Below are 24,339 nucleotides of genomic sequence, written 5' to 3' on the forward strand. Positions count from 1 at the left end.
CCAGCCCTGTAAATCCTTAGGGGAGGCCACTGTCCCCAAACTGGCAAGTGCTTGATGCACTGCTTGGTCCTGCTGCTGAGGCTGGTGTTCAGGAGATAGGCCATTCATTTGCAGAAGCCTGTTCTCTCTCCTCCCCTTCTTATTAATGCAGAGAATGTGCTGTCAGATGCAAGCAAAATCAATTATGGGATAAAAATCACCTGTTTCAAAAGCTTCATTTTGTGCTATTAGCAAGCAAAATCGGCTTTGAGATGGTGTTAACTTAAAAAAAAGGGGGGGGGAATAGATCAATTATTGGATAAGATCACAATTTTCTTTGGGACTGAGATGTCTGTAAGTGTTTGAATCTCCCTGTATTACACGTAGGCTGAGATCAAAGAGGTGGTGCTGCAGTAATGATGTGATCTTATCGGCTTCGAACTGTGTTGGCTGCCTGGGAACAGGCACGATGCCATGGAGAGAGACCCCTGGCAGCTGTCTGAGCAGAAGAATTACCCCAAATGGTGGCTTTGTTGGTCCGCGCTGTGGCCTGTGTGAGAGGACTGAGAGCAGACTACTCGTGTGCTGGCCCTCTCCCCACTGGGACAATTCCTGCTCTGTGGTAGGGTGAGGTCCTTGGTGGGCACTGTGGTCTGTAAGAGATGGACTGAGATGGTGCTGAGAGTACAGGGGACCCTCAGTGAATCAGTCCCTGGGACCAGGGTGTTGCTGTGAACACCTCGGTGGGGTTGTGGTGGTCAGGTTGGACTGGGTTTCATCGGGAGCCTGCTGTCCTTGAACAGCGAAAGTTTATCTGGGGATTCCCTGTCCCAGGCGAGGGGGATGCTGTGGTTGATCCTGGGATCACTGGACTGGGAAGATAAAAGCAGTAAAGCCCCTTTGAAGGGACCATCACTGACTTGTAAGTGATTTTTTTTTTCTGTGATGTGTTTGACTCCCTTTTTATCACAAATGATTCTCTGATTAATGGAGGGAGTAACAATTTAAGAGAGAGGAATGCCTGCTCCATGTCACCTGAGTTTCTGATGTTTCTTATGATCCCCTTGCAATGCCCTTGGCATGGGATTGTGTTTGATGAAAATGCTCTAGTCTTGTTTCCCTTCGCCAACAGACCAAGGCAACCTGTAGTGGGGGGGAGAAAGAGATTGTGGTGTAAAATATCCTTATATTCAGTGGGAGATAAATTAAAAGCTTAACAAAATCTTGGTGTTTTTGTAATTTTTTCAAGAATGTGATGTTTCAGGGAGGGATGCACCAGAGACCAGAACTTGGTTTGAAATTAGTCATTTTAAATTCAAATTGGCAGCTTTTCTTTAATGTGTCGTTTCAAAATGATAGAGAAAAACAGAAGACCTAATTAGGCTCCCTTTTAGCGTGTTTTTGTGGTGTTTGCTTGTGATGAGGGCTGACTGAACTCCTCCTGGAGCCAGAAAGGTTTGAGGTAGGGGTTTTAGCAGGCTGATGGACCAGGTCCTCCCCTGACAGCATTATGAGAAGCTGCCTGACTCTGCTCGGGAAGTCCTCAGGGACGTGGTGTGTACTGGTGGGGCATGGTGGCTCTCCAGGCCAGGTGCCCACATCGGTGCCTCCCCTCTCTGTCTCAGACCTTTCTAACGGGATCGACTGTTTGTGCGCACAGGACTTGGACGTCGACTGGGACGACCTTTGGGATCAGTTTGAAGAGCGAAAATACCTGAGCGCACGGAAGTGGAAGGGCGGCGAGGACCCGTACCGGCTCCATGCCTTTAACCAGCGGGAGAGCGAGAGGATCCCCAGTGACCGTGCCGTCCGTGACACGAGACATTACAGGTTCTGCCTCCTCCCCATCCCCTCCCGTGGCTGTAGAGCCTTTTGCAGGTAGCGCTCCTTACCAAGGGACTAAGTTGGCCGTCCTTACAGGTATCCTTGGGGGAACTAAGACCCTACAGAAGGGTTTTGGAGGAAAGTTGACTGGTCAGAGGCATGGCAGACTGTACACAGTTTGGGAATGTACCTTGTTTTTTTTTTTTTTAAAGACCCTAATGAGATGCAGGGGCTATTGATTTGATTATATTTCCCTTACGTGCTTTGGTAATACCACGTTTGACTTTTAATGAATTTGGGCAGTTTTCTTGCTACATGTTGTCTTTATTTGTATTTCCTTTGGGCAGACAGGTTGGATGAGGGAGTTTTATTTTCTGTTCTGCAGGACCGTTTTGTTTCTAGCTCTTCCTGGTGCTGTCACAAATAGGGTCTTTTTTGGTTTCCCCACACCAGTGCCTGTGCAAGTGAAAAATAACATTTTTAAAGCAAAGGCAAGGAGCTGCTTTTCAATTTGGGTGCATCCAGAAACAGCAGCTCTAAGAGGAGTGTGGATGTTTGTGATTCATGATTAAATGGTGAAAAATCTCAAGATTCTTGGTGAAGTTGGGAGAGGTGGCAACACCAGTATTGATCCCCTAATCTCACTCACAAAACAGCACTATATAGGCAGATAACCTGCATCTCTTGAGGGCCATTATTTTGGGATGTGAAGTGAGGCTAGACCATTTATCTGTGCCCCATGGACACATGTGGATGTTATTCTGCCTAGATGGGAATGAGGAGCTAAAAGTGAGGCCTCCAGAGAACTGTGGTCAAAGTCACGGAGGACAGCATATGTCACAGAGTGGCTGGTGATCTGAATGTGCATTAGCTCTAGCTCCAGCCTGGAGCAGAGGAGACATGGTTTGTGCTGCCATGTGGCTTGGAAGGAAATGCTGAAAATGGCCAGGTTCTGCAGCCGGACAGCTATTGATGGCACTGCTCTGTGTGTATTTATTTATCTAAATGCTGTAAGGGCCGGATGCTCTCTTTTTTTTTTTTTTTTTGTCTTTTCTGGAGAGGAGCTGACAGCCCTGACAGGCACCAGTTAACAGTGAGCAGAGAGTGAATGTGCTATTCCTGGCGAGAATTACTACGGGGGATATTAGCCACCTGCCCTGCTAAGAGGGGAGGTCGACACGGCCACTCCTCGCCATGCGCCCTGTTGTGGTCTGGCAGCTGCCTCACTCCTGGGTGCATGGAGGTGGCTCCAAGCGTCACCGGACACCGAGGAGTAGCTCCATTACAGAGGGAGAGAGGGCAATGCACGTGGGAGGGGCTGGGGCTAATTGCATTTGCTTCCAATTTCCTTACGTTGGTAATTGGATTCTGATTTATTGAGTAAGTCTGAGCAGTGCTGCGGACAATGCGCTGTTAGCCAAGAATTGGAGAGGACCAGAGGAAACAGGGCGGCCCTGAAGTTCCTGAGGGCCTGGTGCTGAGGATGGGATGGCAGAGGGACGGGGATCCAGGCATGGTGCACCCTTCGTCCCCTCCTCCCCCACTCCACCTAAGCATCTGGAATTGCCAACCATAGTTTAACATACAAAATTTGGCAAGGTCTCAGCAGCAAGCTGCTGCCAGGAGGTCACAGAGAGGGTGTACATTTTTGGAGGGTGGAATATTGCCTTCCTGGTGAAAGACTGGGTGAGCCCTTGGGTAGTGTGAAGGAATGCCTGCCTGTAGGTGCCCATTGCCACCGAGAGTTATCAATAAAAAAAGAAATCACCGCAGCACAAGGTTATATTCACTGACTGGACCCAGATCTAACCATTTCTTGGTTAAAAGATGGCATGTTCAAGTCATGAGTGAACAGCTCTTGCCTCTGAGCAAATGGCTGGAGTGGATGACTGGTCCCTCTTGGCTGCTGCAGTCACAAGCCATTTGGGATTGCCTCACTGTCACATCCCACCTTCAGCAACTCCCACTGCCAAGTGCGGGAATAAAACGGCAGCCGGGGGTTAGCGAGTGAGTCAGTGTCATGCGTACGTGTGTGAGGAGAGGAGCTGAGGTTTACAGTATTGCTCAGTGGGTTGGAAAGCTGACAAGGAGGATACGTTGCTTGAAGCCAGAAGAGTTCTGCGTGATGGCTCCTGGGCTTCTTCCATCTGTGGCAGACAACTCCCAGGCAGCGCAGACAGTCCAGCGTTCCTAAGGTGATTGCTCCATATGCTGCTCATGCCGACCTCCACTTCCCAAATGCTCAGTTGGTTTTAATAGATGTGCACATGCTGTTGTGGCTGCCAGTCTTGGCTGATATCCCTAGCCTTGGCCAGATTTAACCCGAACTTGAATTTGTGCTGCCTGACTGTGGAGAAGCGGATAGGTAAGATCAGAGATGAGGATAGCAGATGAGAGGGATATGTAAGTAGGAGCCTTTAGCAATTGCATTATGTCTTATTGTGCAAATGATGTCATCAAGCCTCAGGCATCCCCTACTGCCTGTTTTCCACTATTCATTTCACTTTTTGTACTGTGACTGTAATAGTTGAGTAAGACTGTCTTGAGAACTGGTAGATCAAGGAGGCCAAAGATGGAGCCCTCTCAGACCTTACCGCATAAGGCAGTAATCCTCTGAATCCTCCTTGCCTGAGTCCCAACTGCTTTACAAGAGGCCGTACATACCCAGTTATGCTTAAATTTTACTACTTTGTGAGACAATGTGTTTGTATGTATGTATCTATGTATGTCTGAGAGAAAAAACAGCACTAAAATCATGTTGAGATTGAAATCAGAAGCTGGTAGGGAGCAGATATCCATCATCTGTTGAAGTTGAGAGCATTTTGTCAGATCTGAGGCTTGTTCACATAAACTTTTGCCTTCTGGAAGAGCTCTTTGTTATTGCCTGTCTCATTCCCTCTGCTGCAAAGATAGCACTTTGTGCGACTTTCTCCTTGTTTCCTCAAATCCTCATGCAGTGCCAGATGATGGCACTCAGGAGAGTGTCTGGTAGGTGAGAGAGTGCTCCGGGTCTAGTGGTTCTCCTTGTAGGGACTTCTTGTTCATGAAAGGGTATGAAGACATGAAACCTGGGATGTCTTTCTCACGCTGGGTACCATAGAGGGCAGAGAGGTGGTAACTTGAATTCTCAAGGTCAGAAACTTTTAGTTTTTCAACTCTGGAGGAGAAGCACTAAACATTATAGCAGTTTTTAGACCTTTTTTTTTTTCATTTTTTGCATGGTGCATTCAAAAAAATCCAGAAGTTACATATTCAGCACTGTGTTGAAGCAACTCTAGCTAGAGTAGTTGAAAATATCAGAAATATTCTGCTGTGCGTGGAGATGACTAGGAAGAATATGCTGCTGTCCTGAGGAAGGTCTTACCTCTGTCTGAGATGGTATCTGTGTACACAGGCACGTGTGAGCTTAGCATGCATCTCTGTGAACGTTCTGCACATGTGCTTGTGTTATGCAAATGTGTTTGGTTAAGCTGCAAGTATATGTGTCAATGTCTGTAGATTGCATGAGGGCAGGTGTGTTGTATGCATGTTTTGAAGCGTTGTGGATTTTGCCCAAGTTGATGATTGCATCCAAGGGCTAGCAAGCAGTCACGTGCATTGAGAATATTATAATATCTTCTTGGAAGCAAAGAGTAAAACTGGATTTTGACCTCTAACTTAAAAGTTTTTATCATCCCCTTGGATTTCAGGCTTCCACTAACTTCATTTCCCTCTTGAGTCTGCTAGACCAAAAACACTTGGAAATGAATCAGTGAGCACTGGGTCTCAGTAGCTAAAAGATCCCAATGGGGATGTACAAAATGCGATTCTGTCTTGTCTTTTTCTTGCCTGGTTTTGTGAGAGTCTCTGTCTAATGCTATCTGCCGGCCCACAAGAGGAACTTAAATGTCTGGAGACTGATGTGTGTAGAAATGCTCATCTCATTCCACAGATGGCTGTGCATGCACAGTTTCTTACTTTGCTTGCTTCAGAGTCTAAATAGCCAACAGCTTTGGAGCCTGAAAACAGCAAACCAGCTAGCTCTTAAACCCAAATAGTGCCTACAGTGATTTTGAGTTTTGCTGTGTTTCTTAGCATTAAGCACTCTGGGCCTTTTTGTGTATGGCAAAGAGCATCTTGGTCCTGACAGGGTCGAGCAACTTAGCTCACGTGGTGTATGATCATCTGTTTGCATCACCTGGTGGTGAGTTCTGGCCTGACTGTTCCCTGAGGAGGGAAACATGGGTCTGAATCCCTTTAGGTGGAAATCAGTCCACCTGCTCCTCCTGTGCAGTGAGGAGAAATGGAGTAGAAAATACCTTTGGGACTTGGGGAAGATTTTCAGGGACATTACCTAAATGGTCCTTGGATAGTTGAGAGCAGAAACAAACTAAAACGTTTTCATATTGGAATGTTGTCTTTGCCATTGCTGATTCAATACATTTTTCACTGTGGCTTTTGTATTTTAGCTGAGCTAGTTCGATGTCTTGGAAATGCAGACTAAGTCCTGAGGGCTTCTGTTATTTTAAAAATTTGCTTATTCATAGAGTGCCTTGGGAATTGCTGGTGACTTCCTCTGGATTCACTTTGTTATAAATCTGATTAAAAAGCTGTGTGTGTGTGTGTGTGTGTGTGTGTGTGTGTGTATATTTTTAACAGTTCCTCTGAGTCCCCATGTTGCTGGATTAATTTGCCTGGGGAGGAGAGAATTGCTGAATTAATTTGCTCAGGGAGGAGATGTGGGTGCAGTGTCAAGAAACAAGGGCCAAAAGCCCATGGCCAATAGCAATTTTATTGGGTTACAACCTCATATTTATGAGCAAACAACTCAGTGCATGTGTCTTACATGCGCCCAGATAGCCAATCCAGCCTTGTCTGAGGCTTGCATAACTTGAGATATTCAGTCACAGAAAAGGTTGGCTTTAACTTGTTCTTGTGTCTAGTCATCAAGCCGCATCCGGCTTGACACGGTTCAGTTGGTTCTTGCTTTTGCCAATTGGTACGTTTTGCCCTTTCCCCTACAAGGAGAGAAAAGCAGAGACCGAAGGAAGTGAGGGTGTACTGCCTGTGATGGGGGCAGCGTGTGGTAAGCAGTGCCCAAATGCTTCTGCACCTCCAAACTCGACATTGGCAAACCTGGGAGATGTCCCCTTGGGGCTCGGTGCCCTCCCTCGGGGCTGGAGTTGTGTAAGAGAGGAGAGCTGGTCTCTCCTATCTTCAGACTTGGTCTCCTCATTCCTAACTACAAGCAAGAGCAAAGTATGATGACCTTGCAAGGGAGCAGTTATGAAAAGAAAACACATTTGAGATGAAAGTATCTCCATTAGGAATACAATTGCTTTTGTCTCTTGGACACCAGACCCCAAGAGGTTAGTGCTCAACAATGTATTTTCCTGTCGGCTCCTTAGAACAAGGTCTTTGGAGTTGAAGAAATGAGAAAAATCTATTAATCTAAGCAGCGATAAAAGGCAGGTGCAAGAGTTGTTCGCAGGCTCAGAGGAGCCTTGTGCTTTCTGTGGGTAACTTAGCTCAATAAAAGCTGTGCTTATGCCATCCCCCACTTACTAACACGGAGAGATGAGTCTGTATAGAAGGAATTAGCATGTGTTTTGAAAGTACACTGGAACTACCCCAAATGGCCAAGGATCTCTTTTTGCATTCAGTCAACTGGCTTTTATGGTTTAGGTTTAAGGTTGAGGGTCTTGGAGATTCAAGAGAATTTCTTGTCCTTCTACTGTGTGTGACTGCCTGGCAACTGTTCAGTAATGGTAGAAATTGCCAGCATGGGCTGGTGATGTTAGGAAAGCATCTTATTAAATGAAGCTACAGAATATATTACGGTTTAGCAGCTGAAAGTCAATGAGAGGGACAGCATCAGGCAGCTGCTGTCTATCGTTAACCTCTGATCAACCATCTGAGAACCAGTATATCATCTAAGATGGTATCACTGTGTGATGCTGGGGTTTATTTTAGAGGGAGCTATCATCATTACCTCTTCTCATCCTATTTTAAATCTCTTCAGCCCTACAGGAATTCAGTCTTCTGTTATATAATCTAGTTACAAATGCATTCAGTTCTACTATTTGGGAAAATTTGCTGTCTATTGACAAAACACCTGATATGGAGCTCCCATTCTCAAAATCTATTACTTGAGCTGTGCACTGCAGTTTATGTCCATTGTCAGATGTGTTGCTGCAGAGATGAGGCTTTTGAATTAACTGAAATGTGAAGCCAAAAGTGGCTGGGTCTGGTTGGGTCTCTGTGTCTCCTTTTTGCTCCTGGGCCAACATTGGCTCTTTCCTACCTTTTGAACTAACCTGACCCACCTACTAATACACATGGGTCTGTATCAAGGTCTGTCACTTGGAGCTCAGTTCTGCACTTCATGGGTTCATCTGGAGTGTCAACCACACGTAGCTGCATATTTCATTTTGAAGTTGGTCTTCAGGGTGAATTTGAACTTGAATCTCCAGGGAGGGTCAAGATGAACAGGTTACTGGTCAAAACCCAGAGGAATTGTTTACGTTTAGCCCATAGAACAAGAAGTATTGAGAAGTGCAAATGTTGGCAGGTAGTTAAGCAAGGCAGGGTGTACTGGCCTTGGTATTAATCAGAAATAAATGCTTCATAGAATCACAAAATAATTTGGGTCAGAAAGGGACATCAGTAGTTCTCTAGTTCAACCTCCTGATCAAAAACCAGGATCAGCTATGGAATCAGATGAGTTTGTTTTTAGTTGGTGCAGAAAGCACTGCGCCTTGCAGGGCTTCTGCCTGTCAGTCTTGGCCCTGTGCTTTTAAAGAGCTGATCGACATAATTTACAAATCTTCATTGCAGTGCAGGTACTTCGTAATTTTTTTTCTCCCAGCTGCCAGCGTTGACTAGGAGTTTCTTGAATATCTGTCCTGCAGCACTACATTACCCATAGCTTTCTCATCTTCCAGACATTATGGGCCTAATTCTCTACTCACTTACAGCAAATATGTTAAATAAGAGGAGGAATAGGTGCACAACAGAAAGAAATAAATAACAGAGTTGTGAGCAGGTCATGAGCCCGAGGTTCTTCCTGTGTTCCCAAGTGCTTCTCGGAGTCCTTGGTGTTTCAGAATATTCTGTGCATGTAGAAATGCCCGTCCTTTTCTTTTACACTTCTGTAAATCCTAAATCACTTCACTGGTTCCAGGTTTATATTAGTTTCTCTGAGAGAACAGGGCCTGTAACTTAGTGTTTTCTGCTAGGGATGCCTGAATTTACTGGAAGACTGATCATGGCCATCTGTTTTGCCTTTTCTCAGAGAAGAGAGGAAGGTTGTGACTAAAGCCTGCCCTGCTCTTCGTAGACCTCTTCTCAGAGAAGGTTGCAAACCAGTTAGAAAAAATAAGCTAAAAAACTTTGACTCCTACTTTAAAGTTTGAATTTATTTCCTAAACTATTCTGTCCCTTAAGGCACTTGGTGATATGAAAGTGGATATACAGAGACTCAGGTCACTTAGTGTAGGGCTTTCTGCCTGGCTATAACAGTGTTCTGATCTCAGGAAATTGCTGGGCCAAAAGAGCAATCCAGATATTCAGGTGATCCTTTGAGGTGAAAAATTTCCAGTGCTGAATTATCATTGCTTCCAGTCTCTTCACAAATTGTACATATAAAATGTATGTTTATTTTTTAAACACAATCAATGTATTAAATACACAGCCAGAGAAAAATATGAATTTGATCGCTTTAGTGCTGAAAAAAATAGTATTTCTTGTCCCTCTGCTTTTATTTGAGTTGATGTAAACAACATGAGGATGTAAACAGCATGAGTGAAGGACAAGGTCTGACTGGGCTGAGAAATGAGCCTAAATGTGCAACTACATGCCCCTGCCATGCATTAGGTCCTACCTGCAATTCCAGACAGACATTATAGACCTTGGACACTCTTTAGCATGCCATACCCAGCGTCCCTAAATAACATGTAGAGCTTAATCATGCTTTGGGTTGTTGTAAACTAGGCAGCCTCACTGGCATTGTGGGATTTTCCATGTTCACACTGGTGTCAAAGAGATCCAAACCTGGTCTCAGCCTCTAGGGTTTCTTGAAAATGATCTAAGTGCTTTTAAATTGGTATATCAAAACTACTTGGGTTCAAACATTGACTAAAATGCTTTGAAATGCCTGGTGTTTAAAGACTCAGCTTTCACTGATGTCTTGCCCAGATGCAGGGACGGCCAGGAATTTGTCAGTAAAATGCCTCTCTCCGATAGCTGCACACGCCGCTGCCGGGAAGCTCGTGCAGGAAGCATGACAAATTGGGCTAGAAACACGTGGGCCACCCTCATGGCAATGGCTGTGGTGTCCCTGGTAAGTGACAGCATGTGATGTATGCTGAAGTGAGAGCACATGCTGCATGCTGCCTGGCATGGTGGTCCATGGGAGGTTGAGGGCTTGAGCAGCAGACCTGCTGGACTTGATGGCTTCTGAGGCAGAGTGGCTTCAGGGGACCAAACTTGATAGCTGCAAAGATCTTGTTCAAATATCTTTTTCTATTTAATGTTCTGTTTTGAAATGTTCTGTTTCTTTTAATTAGAGATGCAGAACTTCATGGGGAGGAGAGACACCAGACACTGAGATCCAAACCAAACCAGCCCTTTCTCTGGTGTCTGAGGCAGGCTGGGGGGGGCAGTCTGACTTCCAGCAACTCATCATTTCCTGAAGCTAGAGATGCTGGCTGGTCAGACAACAAGCAATTTCTAGGAGAGATGAAGAGTGAGTGTTATTACTGAGCTAACTTCATCACAGCAGAAAGATTGCTGCTCTGCTTCCTTCTGCGGTGCTGTGTCTTCCTTACCCTGGCGGTCAAATTGGTCCACTCAGATTGTTTTGAATCATAGCCCAGCTGATCCCAAGTTGCACATTGTGCGCTGGGGTCTGTCTATTGATGCTCGTGGTCACAAAGGGGAGCAAAATTTAAACCCCTGCGAGATGCTGCATTTTATATCTTGTGGCGCTGTCTCCCTTAGCCTGCCTTTCTCTAAGGGCCTTCAAATTATTGGAGAGTAAAGGAATGAAAAACATGCTGGAAGCTGGGGCAGCAGGGTAAAGCAAAGGCAGGATGTGTCTCGGCCATGAATGCTGTAGGAAAATAGCAATTCCTGCTGTGGTGTATTTGCAGAGTCCCATTTTCTCCATTTCTTTTCTCTTTTCCTCAGAGAAAAGGATGCAGGTGACTGTTTGGAAGAAGTTTAGGGATCAACTGCGATGTGAGAGAATCTGATGGAAATACATGGACTGATGTTTTGAATGCATGAAGAAGTGCCAGCTACCTGGCTGTGCTACTTGCTTTTCTGGAGGGCAAAGCTAGTTATATCTGAAACTGCACCTAAGAGCTGTGCTAGCAGGGTGAGTTATAGCACCTGTCTGTGCAGCAGGCACAAACCATTCCTGAGCTGTGATCCTAGATAAAAATGTGTGTTGTGGGGAGGGGCTCAACAGCCTGAGTGCTGAGAGGTTTTGCAAGACCTTGGTAGGCCTGAGCTTGTGACGCACAGTAAATCCTTTCAGTCACACAGATCTTGGGTGCAAAACCATGCTTGAAGGACAACTTGGGGAAAAGACAGTAACTGCCTCTCCTCCTGGGGAGCAAGATGAATATTATAGTACGAAGTGCTGTGGGAGGTCAGGCTAGAGTGCCACGGCAGGGAAGTGCAGGAGCAAGTGCAAGGTGAACACAGTTCCAAATGGCTCCGTGCCACGTAAGCAAGCAAGATGCGCAGGTTATCCATCCTTTGATGTGGTGCTGCCTGTGGGGAAGGGGCTTGGATTAGTGCCTGCCTCCTGCATGCACGGCCTCTCGGGTGAACCTCAGTGCTTTGACTTAAGGTGCTCTCTATAAATGAGGCCATAAAACAGGCTGGAACAGAGTATGTAAGCTCTCCTACCCTTGGAGCAGGACTTTGCCTCTATTAAATTTTTACTGCAAGTTAGTTTGTATTGAAGAGTACCCACCAGTTAAGATAAACCATTACCCCCAAGCTCAGGTGCTGGCCGCCTCCCTGTCAGTTACTTCCCGGGTGTCTTTAATTGCATGCGCAGTCCCTCGGGAAGTGACAGAGCTAGGCCTGCCAAGGCTAATTATTCCCCAAGACAGATGATGTGATAAAATATTAACCTTTGTTAAAAACAGACCCCCAGTTAATAAGCTGCTCTCCCAGGGCATGTTCACCTGAAGATAAAGGCTGCTTTCCCAGAAGTTTGTTTAGGGTGCAGTGATCTTTCTGCTTGTCCCTGCTGCGAAAGGGGCAAAGAGAGACAGAAATTTAATAAAAGCTGATCCCCTACTGGCCACAGCACCCTGAGGTCCCTGCTGCTGTCATTAGAGAGGGCTGAGGCTTGAAGAGGAGAGCAGGTGGGCTGGGGGGCAGCAGCTGTGTCTAGGGATAGGCATTTGACCACAGACTCGTTCATGCCCATGTCAGCCCCCTGGTTTTAGTGGGAGGGTGATACTCTCTGACTGGCTTTGACATAGTGTTTCCAAACTCCTGGTTTGCAATAACAGTGTCAGTGCGAAATTTGTGGAATGTGAATCTGGAGACTGTTTTGGTGGACAGGCTCTGTGGATCTGGAAATCTCTCATTTCTTTAGCTGTTTAAGAAAAAGAAAAATGAGTTAACAATTTCAGTATAAACTGAAAGCAAAATGTCTAGTGAATCTGAAAGTAAAAATACCCCCCCCCCAAAAAAAAAAAAAAAAGCCACAGTAATCCATCTTTCTTATCCTGAAAAGAAAAAGCTTCCATTTAGATCTCAAATGGTTTTGACACCTCTAATCATCTGAAAATGACAGGTGATATTTAAAAGCAAGTAATTTCAAATATCAGATGAAAAGTGCATCGTGGACTTTGAATGGAACAAATGATGTGATGAGGTGTACGTGATTCTGAGATGCGTTTCAGAGTCCTGGCATCTGCAGGAAGTTTTGGTGGGAAAATTTTAACCCAGCTATGGTGATTACTGTTCTGGTTGAAGCGCGGGCTGGGAAGAGCAGTCAAGGCCTACGATGGTCTTTGGACAGCAGAAGGCGCCGGTGAACCCGTGTGAACCCGTGGGTGAACCCGTGACTCTGGAGCTGGTCTCCAGTGCCGGAGAGGTGCCTCGACTCTGAGGAGTAGCCATGGTTCCTTAAAAATGCCCAGTGGGTCTGCCAGCAAGTTTCAAAGGCATCAGTGTTTTCTGAAGATGTCCCGGAGAGCCGTTTTAGATTGGTAGTGACGAGGGCCTAGTTTAAATAAAAGAGCCTGATATTTACATCTCCAAGGAAGGACAGTTGAAGACTTCACTAAATGGCAGATTGTGCTTGTGTTGTTCATTAATGTGTTCAGTTGGAACCAGATAACACCCCGAGTCTCCACCATGGCCCTCTGGACAGGTTTGTTGACACCTGTCCATGCAGGTAGCTCCTGCGGTGCTGCTTACAAAACCTGTGATCAGGATCACAGGATCAGCCCACTGCACATCCCATACAGCCAGGAGATGACAAAAACAGCATTTTTGCCTCCTGTTTTCAATTCCAAGTGCATCCTTTCCTGCAATAGGAAGAGAGGATCCTCTTTTTAGATAAGAGAAGACACTGTTTGTCTTGCTGCCCTTGGCTGACAGCAAGTGAGCAGCACAGCACCCAGCTAAGCTGTCTGAGTGCCTCCTGAAATTTCAGGGGATGGGCATCACTTTATCACCGAGTGCTGAAGCCTTCCTGGGTGCCATCAATCATTCTTTGTTAGATTATCCTATGCCTTTGACTGCTATAATGTATTGATTATTCGTCTTATAGTTATTACGTGCCATTGATTACTTTGATAACTTGCTTCAAGTAATTCTGACAGAATAAAGTTGTTGGAGGGTGACAGAGCCCTGGAACAGGCTGCCCAAAGAGATCGTGGAGTCTCCTTCTCTGGAGATCTTCAAAACCCCGCCTGGATGTGACCCTGTGCTATGTGCTCTGGGTGTCCCTACTTGAGCAGGTGGGTTGGACTAGATGACCTCTAGAGGTCCCTTCCAACCTCAACCATTCTGTGATTCTGTGTGATTCTGTGTGTTTTGTGCTTATCTTGGTGTTTCTATTGCCTGAATATATTTGCGTGGCTGAAATTGAACTTGCATATTAGTAAGCAATGGAACTAATTTGCAAGGTTTGCTTCTACTGCCAATTAAAGCCATGGGATGATTTCTTCCATCAGACTCTTACTGGGTTTTCTAGTGCTTGTACTTCATCCATGGTAAGAAAAGAATGATCACAGGCAACATTTGGGTTCCCTTTGGACCGATCTCTGCTGTAAGCACGGCAGATCTAGCCTAAGTGGTCTTGAGTTGTCATGGCATGGAGGTGTGTTTGCGTTACTTCATTATGACTAAGGAGATGATCTGGGAATTGAGACTTTGTCTAGTTTCATTTGCCACATGGTGTCACAGAGCTCCGGTTGAAATCGTTCTCCATAGTCAAATCTTTGCATAAATGCTCCTGACCTTATTAAATTGAGTTTGAGGTTGTCCCAGCTTCTAAGAATATTAATAAAGGATTGGTGGCTTTCCAAGAGGGACAAGCCTCTCTTGTTTTCACTTTTACCAGATGAAAAACCTTGATGTCAGTTCTGGTCTTGGAGTAAAATTGACTTGGGAAACTTGGCTGCTGTTTAAATTCTACTGAAACAAAGCAGTGTTTTTTGTTGGTGGTGGCTCCTTTTTTCTTTAGCCTCAATTCTGGAAGAAAAAAAAGGGGGTGGAAGGGGATCAAGAGACAAGACAGACCCTGAATCTGCATGGAGGGCCCTAGAAGTCTGAATTATTCATGAGCTGCCTTGAAAATCAAGATAAACAGTCTGCTTTAACTTGTTTTAAATGCAGCCACACTATTCTCTCCTTCCTTTTTAATAGGTTCTTTTTTCTTTCCCTTTTCCAAAGACAAAAAAGTGATTTTTTAATAAATTATAAATGTATGATCTTGTCAGTTTTGAGGTTCACAGGCAGCAGCACATCATGTGCACAGAAGGTTATTTTTTCCTTCCTGCATTTCCCCCTTTCTTCAAGTTTAGCTGTTTGATTAATTTTTTAGATAACTATCTTGCAGAGAGAAAGAAGGAAAAAAAGACTGAAAGAGGCAGTACTGTTAGAGGAAATACTAATTGTGCACTGGCTAAATAGAGCACTATTTCAATTTCCAGAAGCTGAGTAGGGAAAAAAAATCCTTCTGGGTCAATCCACAGTTGAGATAAACCCTAAATTCTCCTTTCCAGGCCCCTGCTGTTTTGGGCCTGGTGATGGGTGGCTCACTGGGGAGCTCTAGTTCCCTATTGGACTTGTCACCATCGCTGTCACCATCGTACGCATATGGTAGCACACCTACTTCAGAGAATTGCTGGGACTGGAAAGAACTCTTTCATCATATATTCCATCTTCCAGCCTCAGGGGGGTTATTTTCCCCTTTTTCAGTATTTTTATCCCAGCTTGTGTTAGGGAAGAGAGGGATGTATCCTTGTGGGATAGACAGCCAAACTAGTTTAGCACGTCGGTAGTGTTTTCCTGATCTTTCATTCTTAGTTTTGTCCAACTGTGTCTAGCTAAGGCCTGCTAAATATTTGTTGTCACTCTGATGTCAAAAAACCTTGAGCAACACCCCCCCTTGACCCAGCCCACAGTCACCACTAGACTAGCCATGGAGGTTGGTCTGATCTTTCAGTGCTGCTTCAGTCTAGACTTTTTGCTTTTTTCTGATCCTCACTTGACTGTGCAGCTCCCCTCAGTCTAGTATTACCCCTGGCAGTTGGCGCTGACTGGCATTCAATCATGACCAGCTTGCGGTGAATTTGGATGAGTAATATAAAAGCAGAAGGCTCTGCATCCTAGTGGTGATCCCCTCAACCACTCTTCTCGTATTTAAACCATGAAGTTCATTTATGTGCTCTCAGCAGTGACATTCACATTCAAATCTTGGTGCAGCACGACGGAGCAGTCAGTATTAGAGATTTTGGCATTATGGCAGAAACCTCAGAATTTGCCGAGTGGGTCTTTGCCTCCTCATTCAGCAGCACTAAGACGAGGAGAATGAATGCAGGCTGCCCTGAGAGGGTGCTGTGTGTTTGCAGTTGATGTTGTGTGGACATATGTTACACAGGCCTGCTCTGATAAGCCTGGTGAAGGCTAGTCCAGCCCAAAGCTCATGTGGAGCTCAGGACTCGCAAGCAGCCAGCTGGCTGCCAACAGCCAACCTGCTGCACAGCCCAGCGCACCAGTCAGTGCATACGTTGCGCGTTGACACCGGAGGTTTCCAGACGGGCACTGCCTGGCCTTCTAGCGACCCCAGCTAGGCAGTCTGTGATTGGGAAGGGGTGCTATGATTTCCACCACTTCTCTGCTCTTAGTTAGGTTCCCGGCCATGATGTGACTGTGGACGCGTCTCACATAGGCAGAAGCCCGTGGGAGTTATACTGCATGCAATATCCCCGCTGTTTGGTTTCTCTTGTCTCCTTGTATCTGTTTTCTCCTTTCTTTCTTTGGTGATGGGGTAATAAGTGTTACGAGAAGGCCATTCAGGCATCTTTGTACATTTCTGCATTGTGTGCAAATAATGAGTTGTAGTATCACGTTTATACTGTCCGATGTATCTGACGTAGTGACTATAACATGAGAAGCATCTCTTGAATTTTTCCATCTCTTGAGGGCATGGAGTGATGTTTTTGGATTACTACTCTTCAGTTGGACACAGGTCACTAAGCTCGATGCGAGGGTAACTGGAGAAAATGCAAGGAGCCTCATTACCCAGAGGTCAGAGGAGATGATGCACAGTCCTGGATGGCAGTACGCACAGTGAATGCATTACCTTTCATATGAGTTGGCAACCACGTTCACGGGTGTATCTAAATCTCCGAATGGCTAGGGCTCTGAATTCCTACAGTACTTCAGTACTTGTGTGGAATTTACTGGTGACTTTGCTTGAACTAGAAGGCAGAAATGCTTGCCCACTGCCTAAGAGCTATCTGCAGGTTGTCTCAAGAGGTGTTACCAACCTGCTTGTGTGGTCCTCCCCACCATGCAGGTATGTCAATGTCAGGCAAGCTCGGTACTGGCCAGTTTGCTACTGACAAATAAGTTGGGCCTCTAATCCCTTGCTTCTCAGAGGTGTTTGCTTTGCTGCAGCAGGTCACCTTCTCCTTCCCTAGGGCAGTAATTTTAATTTCCCTTTAAGGGAGTCATTTTTCACACTGAGTTGTTTGTCAGGACTTGCTCCTTCCATTTCTCTGGGGTACTGCAGAGAAGACTTACAGTGAATACACTAAGGGCAACATGCTACAAGAGTTAGGTGAAGCCACTTGGTCTGGAGAGGCCTCATCTGATTTTCATGACTATTGTTATTATATTTTTATTTTTGGAAGATGTCCTTGTCTTTCTTTGCTGGATTCCTACTCAGTTCCAGACCCAGCCTGGCTCCCATCTATTTAACAAGCTGCTGATGTGTATGCCATTGTCTCTGGTCTTTCTCCTCCCCTTTAGCTGCAGCTCTGTCTTTGTGATTAGACTGATTAGATGTTGGATGCAGAACAGGACGGCCTCTTGGTGAAGCTCAAGTGTCCGAAGAAGTGGTTGTTGGCTGGCTGAATCCCTTCAGGAGCACCTGGCAGGCAAGGGCTCTTTAACAGTGTGGGTGTGAGCTGGGAGCTTTGGGTATTATCTTTGAAGCTGCTGTAGAGCTTTGTGTAATTTTGTTCAGTTTTTCTTAGCGCTTGAAGAAGTTTATATTGTTACCCCCGACTCCCCCAAGTAGCTTTTTGCTTCTGGTGGACTGTCTGAATCTGTAACATGCAGCTCATGGGACTGAGTGATCCTCGTTACCTCTTTGCTTGAGAGCTATTAAGCCTGAGGATTAGCCAGACCCTGAGGCAATCTCCTGAGGCCTTGAAATGCCTGTGAGTTTGTCCATTGGTGGTGGAAAAAATTGCGATAGGAACATGCTCTCTTCCTGATGGTGAGATGAGAGGGACAGACGTGGCTACATAGTGGAGCCAAACCCAAATGCTGTGGATTGGATGCACCATGGTTAGCGTGTTCTCCCCCACGTTTCCAAGCAAGAGAAGGGAGTGAGGAGCCAGCGGGGAGCTGGGAGAAGCCACAGCTCTGGCTGGCGAGGTTGGCTGTTGGAAATAAATGTGCAGCAAATGCTTTGCAAGCCGTGAGCTGCGCGAGGCCGAGTGTGGACTTCATGGCAAATGTTAAAAATTCAAAGCAGAGCTGTTGGAGAGCGATCACTCCTGAAGCAGAAAAGAATAATGAGCAGAAGGGTGGCAAGAGGGGGCTGGGGAGACGCATCAGAATAATAATCTTTTAGTGATAGTTAACAAGGCAAAGGAGAGTGAGCAGGAGAGGTGAGTTTCAGTGCTTCTCCATAAATGCACAGAGGCATGGAAAGCACAGCGCTGTGCTCGGGGCAGGTGGAGACGGAGACAGCAGATGTCAGGGAATAAGGCATGCTCTTCCTGAGTCCAGAAGAGGCTAAGGAACAGGGTGGGTCTCTGTTGGTGCTGTTAGCCTTTACCGCTGTGCAGTTTAATGGTGTTTCGAAGATAGGCCTTTGTGTGTTGAGGGGTCTTAGGAGCAAAGCCTGCTATTTTAAATGTAAAACCTGTTGAAACAGGCTGGAAATCCCTGCAAGCAGGGAATCCCATTGCGAGAGCCTCTAGGAATACAGAGGTGGCTACACGCAGAGGTGATGGGGACAAGTCACCCACTCTCTGGCCAGCAGCATGAGAGTTGCAAAGAACCAAGAATGTGTCCTCAGTGTGGAGACTTCAGAGGTGTAAAAGGCATTAGAGTGCCCTCAGACCTATATCTGTCCAAGGTTTAGGGCATTGCAAGAGGCCTCTGATTCTTGCTCTTGACATGAGTGTTTGTTCATTCGGGTGTTTTGGTTTGGTTTAACGAAGGAAACTGTTGAGCATGGCTGGGTCCCAGATTGCTTTTCCACCATATTGGAACATTCAAGGCCTCCCTCTGTACCTGCTGTTGTTCTCCATTGGCTTTCAAAACATGAGCCCCATAGGGCTCATAGCTATTTAAAGATATCCTGCCCTATCTCCATACATCAGACAGAAAAAAACACAAAAGAGTGAGGATTACTAACTGTGTAGTGTTGGAAGAGCTACTGTGTGCATGTTAAGCCCTCACACAGTCATTACATGGGACAGAGAGGATCCCCTGCTCCGTGTGATGAGTGCCACCTGTGACTGTCTCCTCCCAAACACTTCAAATGGGAGCACAGTAATTTATTCCTGAGCTAATAACAGCGCATTGAGAACATGGAAATGAGATATGTGATGTGCTGCTTATTCCACCCTGAAGGGAGTAAGGTGAACAGCCAGTTTAGGCTGGGGTTTTCAAGGGGGTGATTCCTTAAAGGTGTCTGCAGCAGGAGTTGAGGGCTTGACTCCCACTAAATCCTTTGGGGAAAAGCAAGGGTCTCTAACTCCTGAGGAACATGAGCTAAGCTGTGGGATTCAGGTGTTCTCAGTAGGAATTAGTATCAAAGATTTTTGTTTGTTTGTTTGTTTTTGCCTGGGGTTGGTTCAGAGCAGAGGGTTGCACGGTGTCCCCGGCTCAGGCGTGAGTGGGAGTGTGTGCGTGCGTGGACGAAGGAGCGCGCTCACCAGCCCGAGTGTCCTTTGCAGGCTGAGATGCCCGTGGTCCTGCACAGTGTTTCTCATGTGCGGGCTGAGCACAAGCCAGCAAGCCTGCTTCGTAACCAGCCTCCTGGTTCTAGAAGTGCTCGGAAAGGGCATGGCAGGTAATGTGAAGCAAAAAAAGTGAAACTTCCCATTTTAAACAAAAGATTGATTGCTTTAGTTCTGGGAGAGAAAACTACGTGTGTCTCTGGCCAAATACTTGCCCCCAGCTTTCTTGGGCAGCCTGGCCTCGCCTCTGTTGTATTGTGGGTCCCCAGTTGCTCAGGGATGTCTGGGCAGCCTGTGTTTCCACGCAGTTCAGCCCGGCGTAGTGCTCAGGCCAGCATTTCTGCTAATTTTACTCCCCATCTATCTCCACTGCAACATTTCAAAGCGTGCAGTGTTAAGTGACTTCAGCCTTTGAGCTTCAACATTCTGCAGGTATAAAACATGCACTTATTCTCTCTTTTTTTGAAAGAATAATCTAAAAAAAAACCCTCAACCTCTTATTGGTTTTCTGAAAATATTGTGGGTTTCTTTTTTTTTTTTTTTGCTTCTTGGCAATTGGGTGACCAATGAAGTACCAAAAGCAGCACAAAGCATTTATCCAGTGACAGCCTGAGGTAGCTCAGGCAGCTCTTAGTGGGTTTATTTTCATTATTACAGCAATTTTAGGGCTGCATGCTGCAATTTTCACTTGCAGTGAGGTATTAAATTGAAATTACCCCAGATGTAATTGTCGCACAGAATAATTCTGGACATGCTGGATTTAATGCTTTTCCAAGCTGTGGTTTTTATTACCCAAGCAAGTGCCAAAAAAACACTTGTAGTCAACAACTTAAACTGAAATCTGCCTTCTCAGAAGCCAGGATGTTTAGCTGCAGTCACACTGGGGGAAAAAGATGAACTGGTGACAGAGAACTCAGTGGAGTTTTTTTCCTTCCTGCTTTCACTAACATATGCACGTAGCAGCCTTCTCCTCTGGCCCATAATTTTGAAGGCTTCTACTTTGTAAAATTCCATGCAAGGGTGTTATCGAGCATCACACAGGCTGCTCCCTTAGTGCCCGAACAAACTGCAGGGCAGGGACAGAGGAGTGCTGGCAAAGTGCTCCTTCCCACTCAGTATGTGCAGATCAATCCCATCTCTGAGATGTTACAAGCTTCGTTACCCAGAAGGCAGGGGCAAGTGGCAGAGCAAGTGACCAAACTTTGGAGGTGTTTGTACATGACGTTTCAGTGTTTCCTGCGGGTATGTTTTCTAATTAGACTGATCCAGGGCATACACATCTGCTACTGCCACAACTGGAGTTTTAGAGACTGGTTATTGTCAAACACACAGAGAGTCTTTGCTACATCTCCAGCAGGCGCAGGCAGTGTGCAGTACATCGTGCATACATTGTGGCATTGCTTATTAGCTGTCATAATAACACAAGTGAAATACTGATGACTTAGTATTTTCCATCCTTTTTTATTCTTTTGCCCAAAATAGCTTTCCTTGTTTGCCACACAGAACCCCTCTTGATGCCATGCGTAAAGTGGGTGGAAGGACACACATCTGGGAACAGTTAGGAGATAACTGTATATAAATAGTGCAGAGAGAGCAATCATAGTCTGTCACTGCCGCTCTGCAAAGCGAGCAAGAGCTGGGCCTGTGCTCAGCAAACTACACACAACAGCAGTAGTTCTCCTCATACAGTCAAATTGAGAAAGTTCAGTTGAAGTGCAGTACCAAATGATGCAAACACCCAAAGTGACCCGGCCTGGTAGCGTAGGGCATAACCTGGTGCTATTTGGTAATTCAGAAGCACTCTGCCTTTTAGCATCCCTGAAATGTAACTTTGATGAATGAGGGTATTAATACATGGGCCAAAGCCATCAAATTTTCTTCTGCATACTGACTAGCCATGCACCTTTGGGGTCCTTTGAGGATGTATCTAGAATTAGAATTGGTTGAATAATGATTTTTTTTTTTGCATTGGTAAAGATGCTAAAAGAAGTAGGTGGCAATGGGAAGTTTGGTTTGGTCAAGCAGAGACAGGATTTGGGAATGGCTTTGAGTTCAACAATGAAAGAAAACAGTGTGTAATTTAGTTTGAGCTTGCAAATACTTTTTCACCCAAGATGTCATCTTTTTCTTCTGGAATGATTTAACCCACTGCATACCCTTTTAAATTAGGTCACTTTGTGAACAAACAGAAAAGCAATTTTAAATGAAAACATGATTAAAAAACAAAAAAGAAAGAAAAAGAATAACTCAAACATTTTGGCATTTCTGAGGGTAATGTTCTCTGCTGATAGTATCAAACTGCAGTATTTGGCTATTTCTATTTCCTTTCTCGTCCCCCTACTCCACTCAATTTTCTTGTCAGCTTTGGACTTGGCCTTGCAGATACTGTGGCCTAGAGTTTGGGGGAATTAATTTACAGTTTTCTGAAAAAGTAATTGCCCAGTTCTATTTCCTGCTTCATTTGAGCAATGGATTGGAAGCATTTGGACAGTCAGAGAAGAGCGTGCGAGTGGCACGAGGGCAGGGGCGAGGGCAACTGCTGTGAAACCGAGCTCATTGGGCTGGGGGCTCTGCATGCTCCTGATACTGGTGTGTCATCTCAAAGTTGTCATAGAACCTGAAAAGGACCTACAGAGAACAGTAAAGACAGAAGAGGTGTATGCAGCTGTATGATACCATTGCTATTTCATCAGCTAGGGGTCAAAGTGAGTAAAACAGCTGTGAAGATTTAAACTGGAGGAGGCCAGAAGGGGGCTGTGGTTACAGTTGCTCTCTTCATCTTCTGAAGGCTGTTTAGTAAACCCGTTTTTTTCCCTTCTGTTGCCTTTCCCCATAGTCAGGCTATGTCATGAAAGCAGAATGAATAAGGAAACGATCAATTGAGAATCACTTACCCAGCAGCCAAGCTGTAGAAATGGCTGCGTTAGGAAATGAGAGAAATAAAACCAAAAAGCTGGAATTGAATAGCTCTTTTAAAATCTGCTAATAACCCACGTAGACAAGAAAGCCCTCCCAGGAGAGGTTTCTTGGCAGCACACACCTTCTTTAGCAGCCCCTTTTGAGACCCACTCCCACAGTGCCTCTAGATTTTCCCCTTTTCTCAGCCATAACCGTAAGATAACACTTTCAACTTTCTTACAGCTGCAAGAACCTTGGCTATCTTCTGCTCACAGGTCCCATTTCTTATCTCATTTATGCTCATGTTAGTGTGGAGAACCTTTACTGAAGGAGATGGCGCCCTAACTGGGGTAAAGCTGATCAGAATTAGTTCTCAAGTTTCAAAGGCACAATAGGCAATATAACGTATAAAAGGGCTTTTTAAAAATTACTCCTCATGTTTGAGACTGATGACTTCTCAGTGTTTTTTAGAGAAATGCTGTGATGGAATGAAAAGAAGGATCTGAGGTATCTAAGTACAAAGCTGTTGCAGGCTTGGCAGGGTGCTAGCAGAATGTGTGCTTCACATCATGACGTGGAGAGGAGGCGGCAATTACCCCACGGTGGACTTGGAGGCTCTGCCCAGTGCATCACCCTCACAGACTGGTAGAACATTTCCTCACCTTCTGGTTTTACACTTTTTTTTTTTTTAAGTAACAAAATAAATAAGGAAGAAATAAATAAAATCTGAGAGGCTAAGGAGTGGAAAGGGTATAGTAGGAATTGTTTGTTATATTATCGTGTACTCAGAATCCCTGGTGCTTTGACAACGGGTTCCCATTGTGCCAAGCACTGTGTGAGTGTTAATGAAAGGGAGATGCTGCTTTGAGGAGGCTTTAGTTTGGAGAAATGAAACACAGCCTAGTGGAGAAGTAGGCACAGAGAGATGAGCTGACTTGCCCACGGTCATGCCAGGATCAGCCACAGAGTCAGAAGAAGTTGGTTTTCTTGGCACCTAGGCCAGAACATCACAGCCTGTTCAACTCTTTGCTTCTCCAAAGAGGAGCTGCAGTTTCCTTAACAAGTGTACAACAGCTAACAGTGGAAGGAGACCACATATTTGTAAGTTGCGTTGTGTCACCACGTGGCATTGCTGACAACCATACACTGGTGGATGATGGTGGCGAGGGAAGGCCTTTCTCTTCCTACTTCCTATGGGTGTAAGAAGCTGATGGCTCCAACAGTGTGTGCTAGTTGTTGGGAAGCTAGTGTGGTTAGAGAAAAGGATTGCAGGAGGGCAAGTCTGTGCCCATCCATTCCTAATAATGACACTTAATCTCTTCTTGTGTTTCAATCCTCAGTGATTTACTCCTATTTTTTTTTTTTTTTTGATTTTCATGAGAAAGGATTCTTGTAGGAAAAATTCACTCTTAATATTGGCTGGAGGACCACCGGGCTCTAATGCTTTGTTGATGAAATTAGGTCCCATTTTTAATTTCAGCACTAGAATGGCTTTTTCATCTTTCTCCGTCCTCAGGTGTCTGACTTTGCACTATCGTCCAGACCTCCCACCAACCAGCATCATCATTACCTTCCACAATGAGGCCAGGTCTACCCTGCTAAGAACAATTCGAAGGTAAGAGCTCTCAGATCTTTGGAATGTATTTGTAAAAGTGCATGTGTGTTTGCTTGTTTGTTTGCTTTCTTAAAGGATGATATGGACTAGAGATTTTTATGAATAAAGGTAGAATCTCTATACACTTGCCACAGTGAAATGAGTGGACCTGACAGCTGTGGTCTCAAATAATTATCAAATGATAATTATTGTAAGTGATAGTATTTTACAGTGAAATGCTCAGGAAAATGAATGTCTGCTGTCTATGCAGGGTCTAGTACTAGGCACTCTTGGGGGAAAGACGTAAGCTTAGACAGAATCTGGGATAACAGTTTTTAAATTCATCTGGGTATCAGAGCTCAGCTGTATTCTGTC

General features: G+C 45.3%; 1 protein-coding gene across 1 annotated transcript in view; it reads left to right on the forward strand.

The window, feature by feature from the left end:
- GALNT14 (polypeptide N-acetylgalactosaminyltransferase 14) overlaps positions 1–24,339 on the forward strand; it is a 109,698-nt gene that overhangs the window by 42,768 nt on the left and 42,591 nt on the right. Inside the window, exons 2-3 of the mRNA XM_088520565.1 lie at positions 1,640–1,809; positions 23,887–23,985. Of these exons, the coding sequence (XP_088376691.1) occupies positions 1,640–1,809; positions 23,887–23,985 (269 nt within the window). The remainder of the gene's footprint in view (positions 1–1,639; positions 1,810–23,886; positions 23,986–24,339) is intronic.

The sequence above is a fragment of the Tinamus guttatus genome, unplaced genomic scaffold, assembly GCF_059628265.1.
Source record: "Tinamus guttatus ecotype Peru unplaced genomic scaffold, ASM5962826v1 Tinamus_guttatus_pri_ptg000090l, whole genome shotgun sequence".
Lineage (NCBI taxonomy): Eukaryota > Metazoa > Chordata > Aves > Tinamiformes > Tinamidae > Tinamus > Tinamus guttatus.